The sequence below is a fragment of the Penaeus chinensis genome, chromosome 17, assembly GCF_019202785.1.
Source record: "Penaeus chinensis breed Huanghai No. 1 chromosome 17, ASM1920278v2, whole genome shotgun sequence".
Classification (NCBI taxonomy): domain Eukaryota; kingdom Metazoa; phylum Arthropoda; class Malacostraca; order Decapoda; family Penaeidae; genus Penaeus; species Penaeus chinensis.
The window spans coordinates 2,117,787-2,128,839 of record NC_061835.1 but is presented as its reverse complement, the minus strand read 5'-3'; the positions used below and the strand labels follow the sequence as shown (position 1 = coordinate 2,128,839).

At 38.2% G+C, this 11,053-nt stretch overlaps 1 protein-coding gene across 3 annotated transcripts in view; it reads right to left on the bottom strand.

Moving 5' to 3' along the window:
* Window positions 1-2,895: 2,895 nt before the first annotated feature.
* LOC125033914 overlaps window positions 2,896-11,053 on the bottom strand; it is a 31,969-nt gene continuing 23,811 nt past the window's right edge. For all 3 annotated transcript variants that reach the window (XM_047625493.1, XM_047625494.1, XM_047625495.1), the window contains exons 20-21: window positions 10,520-10,680; window positions 2,896-6,930 (exon numbers count right to left, since the gene is read on the bottom strand). In XM_047625493.1, coding sequence (XP_047481449.1) covers window positions 6,730-6,930; window positions 10,520-10,680 — 362 coding nt within the window. In that variant the 3' untranslated portion in view covers window positions 2,896-6,729. The remainder of the gene's footprint in view (window positions 6,931-10,519; window positions 10,681-11,053) is intronic.

The window sequence follows — 11,053 nt, the reverse complement described above, 5'->3', positions numbered from 1 at the left end:
GGACTGCGGCCATGGTTGATGGAGAGGGACCGGGAAGAATCTCCAGTCTCTCCGGTTACTGTGACAGGGTCACAGTAACCGTAAGCGGAAGGCATAATGGGGAAGGAAGAAGGGATGATGTAGATGAAGCAGGGGGGATGGGATGTGTTAGGAAGGGGAGGTGCTGAGGAACATAAGGAGGAGAGTGAATGGATGTCGACAGTTATTTTGAGTGTAGAGGGAATGGGAGCAGAGAGATTGGAGGATGGATTAGAAGTAAAAAAAAAAAAAAAAAAAATTGTCATCATTAGATACTTCTGACTTCGAGATTTTTTAAATGGAGTTGGTTGGGGATATATGAGATACAAGGTTTTCTAACGAGGGGGGAAGAGGGGAGACGTTTGAGGGGCGGAGAGAGGCTGGTGTAGGAGAGAATGCAGTAGATGGAGTGGAACATTTAGTTTGTCTTGGGAGATGAGCTGAGCGAGGAGGAAGAGGGGTAGGTAATGGGGAAGTAGATATTGGAGTGTTTGGAATAGTGGTGGAGATTGAGATGTTTGGATTTAGTGGCAAAATAATTTGACTGGGAGACGAGGGGATAGAAGTAGGATAAAGAAGAGATACTGGGGGAGATGTAGAAACATCTTAGGAGGGAGGGAGGGGCAGAGCGAAAGGACAGTACTGGAGTAGGGGGTAAAAGAAAATCCTCGTGCTTCATGTCTGGCCTTACTTTACAAGTTTGAATTCGAAAGTTGCCTGTAGGGCAGCCCCTGTAAAATGCGTTATCGGACCCACCTATTGGCAGAAATGCGTTAGGTCGGTTTGGTCGGTCATGGCCAGGTTGGGGACATAAGAGGGCACGGGATGTGGGGCGGCAGTGGTTGGCGGGTGGCCTAGACGTCAGCAATTCTGACATTGACGGGGCGGAGGGAGTTGAAATGGTTAGAACAGGGAGGGACTCTCCGCCAGTATAATGGTTAATGGTTAGAAGAAATAAATGTGCTGTAAACTTCATGGGGGAGCTCATGTCTACGGAAGCTAATCATGGCAATATTGGTGTAGGACTTACGCTGGCCTCTGGGAGGCATAATTTAGCACTGGACTGCCACTGCATCATAGTCGACGAGGCATTCGATCAGGTCGTTTTCACTCTCTGACCAGTCCTTGTCGTAGATAGAACAATCAGTCGGAGAGACGGAAATAGTTCCGGTACAGATATTAAGGGAGGAGTGAGGTTAGGCAGGAATAGGTTTGCCAGTGAAGATCGTCAGGGTAGATAGTGTACGAGCTTCAGGCTCAGAAGGAACGAATGCGAAAGGAAACTTTACCTACTTGTTTTTTAATATATTGTTGGAAGAGAAAGGTATTGTCAAGTGGGGGCTGTAGCGGGAATCATAAAGACTTGATCCCACTTGGCTGGGTCAAAAAGGGTACTCAAAAGGTTTGTAGAGGTGAAAGCAGTAGAAGGACGAGGGCGGGAGGAAGATGGGGTGGTATGGAGAGAGGTAGTACAATCGGGAGGAGAATAAGGATGAGTAGTAAAAGGGAGGAGGAGGTAGACAATGAAGAAGACTGTGCTGTAGTAGATGGAGTGGAGGACGGTCGGAGAAGGGAAGGGGTATCTTCTGAATAATGACCTGGGTGGATGATTCGGAATGGATAGCGTTTGTAACAAACATCGAGGAGGGGGTATTAGTATCAATGGTCGGAGCCGTGGTCAAAGGAGCAGCAGAGGAAACCACGAAAATCAAATTTAGATAGGCTCGTTGGTGAAGGGGCAAGCCTTAATACCCCTAATAAGGGCAAAAAAAAATTTCACTATTGGCCATGGTGTAACTGAAATAAGTGGGGAGAAAAAACTGTCTATACCTTAGGGCCCCCAACAATCGGTGTCATTGACAGGGATTGGTTTGCTGGGAAGATGGAGGCAGTTTTGGGAGGGACGAGGCAGGGCAGGAATGTGTTTGCCAGTGAAGTCAATTAGGGTTGATAATGCTTCAGCTTGGGATGTGTATGTAACTGTGAAAAGGTGGGAACGATCAGGGTGGCTGCAGAAGGATACTCTGCCTACTTGTTTTTGGAGGCATTGCTGGAAGAGGAGAATGTAGTCGGAGTAAGGGGCTATTGAGGGGATTAAGAAAAAAATATTATCTTTGGTTGGGCTAAACAGAGTATATTGGAGTGGTGTTGAGAGAAAGAGTGCTTAGGAGGATGGGGTAGTAGTGGACATGAAGTAGTGGATGATGGGAGAGGAGGAATGAGTATTGACCTGGGTGGATGATTTGCACTGAAGGTGATATGGAGGAGAGGATAATAGTAGCAGTGTTCAGAGGAGATCCTGGGGTTGAATCAGGGATATATAAATCTGTAGGGCTATTTGATAAAGGGGCATCAGCGCCCCTAATACAGGTGCAGTCTTATTACTGGCCATGGTAAGCTTGGAGTATGTTGGGGAGAGAAACAGTTCACACCTCAGGCTCCCTTTGAGGGGTAAGGGCTAAACAATTAAACGGGAATCCATTGCCTGTGGTTCCCCCAGGCCGTTCATGACTGGTACAGAACCAGCTTTATATCCTTTCAACACAACTCTCACATCTCAGGAAGTAAATAGAAGGAATTGGAGAAGAGAATGAAAAGGAAAGGGAAAAAAGAAAAGACTGTGCAAAAATTAACCCCTCATGTCAACAACAGACATGGGATTGGGGTTGCATTGAAGGTCTATAAGTATATAGACCTTGGTTACATGTGCATGTGTAGTTGAAGTTATGGGTGTGCGTGTGTGTAGATAATGCACAAAATTTACTAATTTATCTCTCTGCGTGTGAACATTTTATTTACTTACATAGAAGCCCAATTTTTAAAAAGTGTTCACATATCTCTATGATAGATACATAAAAGTTGGTAAGAAAAAAAACATTCATATTCTATTATTTTTTATTCAACATGACATCACCCATATAGTGCTTGAAGGGATGGTTAGTCTTCATGAAACAGGCTTACTGATAATTATCTCTGAGAGAGACCAACCCACCTCTAGAGTAGAGTTCAGATACACACGGCATCAAGGGCAAGAAATTTAGAAGTCTAAGGCCATCTCAGGATATATTATGAACATTTACATACGGTGGTATCCTCCTACGTACAAAAACAAATATTTAACATAAAACAAGCCGAGATATACATATATATATATAACCCTTGTATGTAAGGCAAGAGTAATTGCTTAGCTATAATCACTGTGTATACTTGAACATGTGCAGTTGTGGTTATATATTTCTCTACATTTCCTGGTCTTCATTGGTGATGTCTGGCAACACAGGTATAGTGATCACTGTAAATAATATTTTTTATGTATGGATGCAGACATTTATGGTTAGTCATTATAAATGTGATGAGAGTCTGAGAAGCATTTGTCAAGTGTTATACTTCAATCAACAAAAAAATTATTGTCAGTGAAAATAAAACATTATATACATAACACTAATTTAGGTCATTATCGTACCTCATTTAGCATTGGGGTTATATTTCAGAAAAGCACAGCTTTAACTGAAACAGTAAGTGAAATTTCATGTCTGCAATAAAAGTACAATATAGTTTTGCCTGTCTGGTGTTACAGGAGTTTAAAATGTATTTTTTCACTTGCAAGTGAAAACAAAAATAATGTTAACTGGACATCATCACACAGTGTTCAACTGTATTAGACACTGGAGGGGAATTAAAGGAGAGGAAATACATCTGAATTATAGCACATGTTCAACAGAAAATAATATAAAATCATTGAAATAGCTAGGTGAAACCATATTCATAGTTTATATACAAGATATGACTTCCCATGGTTACATACCATCATGCCACAAGCTATAGCCACAAAAACACATACAGACCTTCGAAACTGTTACAAAGTCTAGACCATAGCCATGGACTCAGGCATTCATTTAAGGATGATGATCTATCTTTTGAAAGGGAACAGTAGAAGATATTATGAGTTTTCCTTTGCCCTCAAGACTTACAGTGGACTGTAGACTAATGGACTTAATATACGATGCATAAATTCACAAGATCTTCATCTTCCTTACATTTACTGTTTTTTATTTCTTACTGATTTGCCATTTTTGTTGATAATTGTAACTTAATAGTTCCATAAACAGATTACATTGTGTATTACTCAATATTTCATAAAGAGAATATCTTTTCCAGCTAATCTTTAAGCTAAGATCTTGGGCATGCAATTAATATATTCTTTCATTCATTAAAAACATGTGGATTCTTTCATTCACTCTTTCATTCACTAATTCTTTGCCAATGGGTGGCATGTATATATACGCCATGGCATGGCTGGACTTCTTTTTAGGGTGGAATGTACACCTATGCCACACATGCTGAGCCCACTGCAAGTTGTTTGCACTAAACAGTTCTTAGCTTGTTTGGCCATTGCTGCAAGGATTGCGGAGCTACAGCCATTCAAAAGTAGGCTTGAAGTCACATTTTAGCCTCGTTCATTTTATAAGTATATATGCTTTAGCCAAACACAAAGAGATAGGGAAAATTACATGCTCCTAATTTTCCCTTGAGTAGCTGAATTCGCCCAGTGTGTGATCCATCTTAGTGCATGAAGCTCCCATTAGCACTGGGTAAAAAACATCTTTTCCTAGGTTGCCATCCATCCCTGATCCCAGTGTTAAGAAACATATGACCTTGGCTGCACCTGTGAATTCGTATATGTCAATAATGAATATTATGAAATATGAGTAACAAGGATAGCATGATCAGCAACTTCTTTCCCAGTAAACTTGCTGAGAACTGCAATCCCAACACAGAAAATCTGTGGTGTTCACTAACCTGGTCACTGGCAGCTATAATGAAATTTGGTGCTAATGTTTGTGTATACATGGCCTTTTAGGTTTATAAATAATGCAGTATTACTTTGTCAAGTCAAACAACCAAGTAACAAAATAAATTATATTTATGACAAAAAACCACAACAGAAATATAACTAGCTATAAATCCTTCTAGTTGCTGAATAACACACTAATAATTCATCTTTATGAATAATGCAACTATTGAGTTAAAAATCAGGCAATAAGAGTAACTTGGCCTTTAAATGCAGTATCATGTTCTTATAAACCCATAGCATGATTCTGTGTAAAAGGAAAATAATACATTACATATAAAAGGGAAAATATATTCCACCTCACTGGTAATGATACTTAAATACAATTTCCTGTATAAGCACAGAAGTGAAACAGAGATGAAATATTGCCCACACATATAACACATGAAAATACAGCCTAAGGACAAGAAAAAAATGAAAGAAAAGAAGAGAAAGGGAAAAGAAAAGAAAAGAAAAAAAAATCCTACAAACAAAGAATATGTAAACATCATTGTGCCATAACCTCAATGTAACTTGAACCCAAACATGCACTTTTATCTAAAATTACTCTAGTGCATGTAATTCTGTTACAAGAACATAGAGATGAAGAAACAAACTGTAGGCCTAAAAGTGTGGAAACAAACTAAACTTTTGTATTTAAATATATGTGGGATGGTCTCAGGATTTTAATTCCAGTCATAATACTCCAAAAGCATAGTTCTATTGGAATAGGAAATTATAAATCATATAAAAAGAGTAAATAACTTGTATTCCACTGGTACTGATAATTTATATACATTCTCCTGTATAAGCAGTGAGGATAAACTGTGGGGTGGTGTGTCATTTCCTGTTAACAACTGTGGAAATATCTAATAGATAAGTCCAGGAAAAAGACAGAAAGATAAAACAAATCTTTGGTACTATTTAAAATTCATTTACACATCTCCACCATATATTACTGACCAATGACAATGTAAGCAGTTGCATTATAAGATGATTAAATAAAACAAGAAAAAATATATATGCATTTAACAACACAAAAAATATTAAACTTTCAAACAAGATATGTAAATCTAGTTTAATATTTTCCTCTATTACCGTATACAGTGTGTATATCAGTATACAGATAATTCAGTGATACTTGTAAATACTAATATCCTATTTATCTTAACATGAAAAATTTGTTAACTTTTTTGTTTTGTTTTTGTTTTTGTTTTTTGGTTTTTTTGTTTTTGTTTTTGTTTTTTGTCTCCTTAAAAAATCATTGCTCCTTCTGATGGATCTAAAACATAAAATATCTTTACATTGTATACATTCTAATAACATTCTCCATATCTATATGGCACATAAATAACTTAAATGTTCATTGCAATGTTTAACATTAAATAAATACCTACCATACACAGTAATGATCATGTAGAAAGAGTAATCCAATTTACAATCTTAAATCTGCAAACCCATCATACTAAAGGGAAAAGGATACAAAAAGTGGTCTTCTTCTGAACATATACTATGCTACTTCTGATCCTTCTGGTGGTTAACAAGTTTCATAAAACACAAACATTTCAACAACAGAAAGTTATCTGGTCTAAAAGAATAAATTTACAGTACTATCTGTAAATTTCAATAGCAATTAAACCTAGACTCTAAGTAATGCTTAAGACAAATAAATATATATGTAAACTGAATTACTGCCCTCCAATAAAAAAAAAATAAAAAGAAAAGTACATCAACCTGGAGATACGTTACTATTACAGTGACAATTTCATATATCACAGGTCTTTGTATTGTTAATGGGGTATGATGGACTACTGTTTCACAATGCTTGCATGAGTGAAACTTTTATGAATCAAGCTTGCAGACCAACACAAACCGCTGGATCAACGTAGGATATTTAACTGTCCCCTGTTGGTGCCGTAGATAAGCCCTTGGCCTGGGTACGGGAGCCATCGTATGCAATTCAAAGATGTGTGCCGGTGATCACTCATTACTTCTATATCTCTCAGAAACTGTAGGTGTCCAGCTTGTCCTCGGCCATAGAACATAGGATTGTCACATAACTTGTAAATTTGTGCGACAACCTAGGGAAGGGTTAATAAAAAAACATTGTGAGAAAATCATAAAACATCTAACTACTCCTACCTTCCTTGTATCTGAATGTTTTATGTATTTTATGTCTATGCTATATGGTTGCTGGTTCCCCTGTAGGTTGTAGGTACTGTATTACCCGCTCCTTCAATAACATTTTTATTTTCTTATCAGTTTATATCAACACAACTAAACTGACTTCAATAAAAAGTATTTTAAGCCACTGGGGCTAGGGAATTTTCACTGTCCAGTATAGTTTTTGTACTTAGTCCCCAATGAGTCAGTAAGTAAGTCTTCCTGACCTTTCCTGATATTCCCATTCTGTGTGTTTGTGTATGTGTTTGTGTTTGTTTGTTTGTGTGTGTGTGTGTGTGTGTGTGTGTGTGTGTGTGTGTGTGTGTGTGTGTGTGTGTGTGTGTGTGTGTGTGTGTGTGTGTGTGTGTGTGTGTGTGTGTGTGTGTGTGTGTGTGTGTGTGTGTGTGTGTGTGTGTGTGTGTGTGTGTGTGTGTGTGTGTGTGTGTGTGTGTGTGTGTGTGTGTGTGTGTGTGTGTGTGTGTGTGTGTGTGTGTGTGTGTGTGTGAGTGTGAGGGAGGTTGTGTGTGTGAGGGAGGTTGTGTGTGTGAGGGAGGTTGTGTGTGTGAGGGAGGTTGTGTGTGAGAGAGAGAGGTTGTGTGTGTGAGAGAGAGGTTGTGTGTGTGAGAGAGAGGTTGTGTGTGTGAGAGAGAGGTTGTGTGTGTGAGAGAGAGGTTGCGTGTGTGAGAGAGAGGTTGTGTGCCATTGAGCGTTTGTGTCAGTGAGGTTGTTTGTCAATGAGCATTTGTGTCAGGGTGGGTGCATATGTGTATTTGTGTTTGTATGAGTTTCAGAGAAACTGAACACAAAAGCATGTGTAAGGTTATTTTACCTTTTCTATTCTATAATTCCTTATGTATGCATAATTTTTTTTTGAGTACAGGGAATCAACCATGGAAACTGATACATACCAAAGCATTAAAAACCCTTGAAATTTGTTCTAAACCTCCAATGAAAAATAAGAGGTTTCATAATATGAATATCCTATTTTTATGATGTGCAGTGGGAGTTAAGAATGCTTTATGCCATTCATGTTGGCCATAAAAAGTACTTCCTGCAAAAGAAAAATATCCTGAATACAGGGCCCACCTATGTTTGTCACAAAACAATAGAGCTAATGCATCTGTAAACCACACGCTGTGCCATCTGTCTCCCACTCTGTAAGTCAGAATATATAAAGGAAATACAAATAACATGCATGTTTTCTTTTTACCGGGCAAGAGGGAACCTACAACCCCACAGCACATCATAAAAATAGGGTTTTCATATTTTGAAACCTCATATTTTATGACTAATGCAGTGGAGGTGTAGAATGTTGCCCAAAAAGTAGAGACAAAAGTGGGGGAAAAAAAATTGTTACCTGTCTCTTGAAAAAGACAATAAGAGCAAAATTACTTATCTGAACATGAGGTCAATGAAGATTCACACCTGAAGATTTCTTTTGGTTGTTCAATATATGTTTCCAACATTAAAAAAGGGAGGAGGAAACAAACACGATAATACGAAACATAGAATACGAGGACTGAAATAAGGTTGAATAAGTTCAGAGGATAGAATTTAAATTTCTGAAACTGCACTTGTTTATTTGAAGGCCCAAACCAATAATTTCTTAGGAGGCCTTAATATAAAGAGGACATTGCCATGTAAGTCACATTAGAAATGTTAATTAACCCCTGATGTGAAGGGTATTAGAAATCTCTCAGCATAATAGACACTGGTAATTTCTGGCAATGTCCAGCCTCTGGGCACAGGAGTCGCTATATGTAGTAGAACTTCCCACTCGACATGCTCTAGCCCGTCGCCACAGGTATAGCCGTACCAAACAGATCACACGGTTTGTTATGACAGCTATACGCGTGACCTGGAAGTAACAGGTTAAATGCCTTGGACTTAAAACAGTAGTCAAGTCAAAGGATCTAAGAAAAGTTATAAATGATGCACAGCTTCTAACCTGATGTGCATTGACATTAGAGCCTGGAACAGCCTCTACAGAGGACCTTCCCTGAGAAAATGCCGATTTTCACTTTTTTGTTGAAAAATAGAAAATGGTCTTACAGATTTTAATGAAATCTGGTAGGATGAAAGAGTACTTTATTACGCATCTTTAAAGCACATACATGGATGACGTGACCATCAGGTCATGAAAAAATCTGGCTGAAGGGGCAGGTGACGTGAACATGCGGTCCTGGGAAAATATGGCTACGGGCCAGTAGATACAAACTTGCTGTCATGAGCATTTCAGCTGAAGGCTGAGGTGATGAGAAAGACTCACCCCACATGCACAAACCTCTCTGGAGGCTGATTTGTCTCATTTGGCGATTTTGCATTAGTCCCATTGATAAATGAGTGTGGAATGTAATGTCCATGGGCCACAACTGGAAGAGCACTGGCTCCATAGGGGATGCCATTTCCATGCTCAGTATCCTATTCCTGGTGATGCAGTTGTATTACAGAAAATTGAATAATGAAAAATAAATAAATAAATAAATAAATAAATAATAAAATAAAAATGACAAATAAAATGTTAAATATTTATAGACTACCTTGAGAGATAATATGCGCAAAGAAAACGGTCTATTACCATGTGGATAATACAAATCAAATGACAAATATGGACATTGGAAAGGGGGGGGGGGGGACTCTAAGTCAGTGCGTTGCCATTGATTGCCAGAGCGTAGAGTATTTTTTATCTTCAAGTCTATTATGCTTATGTGTCATTGCAATGAACATCCATAATATCCCCCCCCCCCCACCCATATATGAATATACATACATTAAAAGATTACATCTGCAAGAAATGACACATGATCAATTGTCACTATCATTCCATACCTGAGGTCATGATAATTCTTGATTCAGAGAAATTATCCACCTCCCTTAGCAGCTCTGTCTACTAACCGTAGGAAGTATAATCTCTGGGGAAGATACCAGAGCAAAGAACAAATGTTGTATGTTACCAGCGATAATTCAATCTGAACAATACGTAAGGTCACCTTTAGAAATAGCGTGCTAGTTAACCTCTTGCCTTCACAGTCACTGATGAACATTACTAAATACTGCCAGGCCTGGTCTTCAAAATTTCAATAGCTAGCTGGATAATTCTTTCAAAAATGAAATTGTCAGTTCGAAAAACTCAAGGTAGTGCTTCTCTTATGAAAACAAAGTTTCAGAAGCCACATATAAAGAAGTCTGTTTCTATTGAAGGCAGTTTCAGAAAACATGACTCCTTGACAAGGACTACTTTCAAACCTTTGTTGACCCGGGCTGCCAAAATACATTCTGAATACTGAGTGGGAGGACAGATGGCAGTTTGTGGACAAGTTAGCTCGATTCTTTTGTGACGAGTGTAGGGGTGGACCCTGTATTGCAGGAAGTACTTTTTATGTGCCCATTTGAACAGCATGAAGCACTCTACACCTTTACCTGCATTAGTAAGAAAATAACACTGCTCTTTAACAAAACTCATATCTACAACAAGTACCAACCACTATTGAAATAAAGGAAACTTACCTGCTTGGTGTTATGATGTGAAACAAATCGTGGCGTGTGTGATGCAAATCCAACAACTAAATGCCGTGCCACAGGAGAGAGGCTGACACAGATGGTATTTGGTGCAAAAATATAGCTATAGAGAAGTTGTCCACGCGACTTTTCTCTTAAGCTGTATACACCTGTGGTAAATGAATTTGCTGTAATATTTACTACAAAGAAAAGAAAGCATTTATTTATTTATTTTATTTTTTTACATTATATACTTTCCTAATTAGGCTTATCACAAGGCTGATATTGTGTCTAATAATCTGCAAAAGCATGTGTAGCTGGGTAGACTAAATAAACAACTGCGGACTAGTGACTATTGTGGGAATTAAAAAAAAAAAAAAAAATTGACATATCAGAAACAGGAAATTGTATATGAGGTGCTTCTATAATTCTCCTTTAGACAACATTAAAAATATTTAAGAATAATTTGCATTTTTAATATCAAATGCATACTCTATGAACACATATCAGATTTCTCATATCAGAGCCCATTTGTTTCTTCTG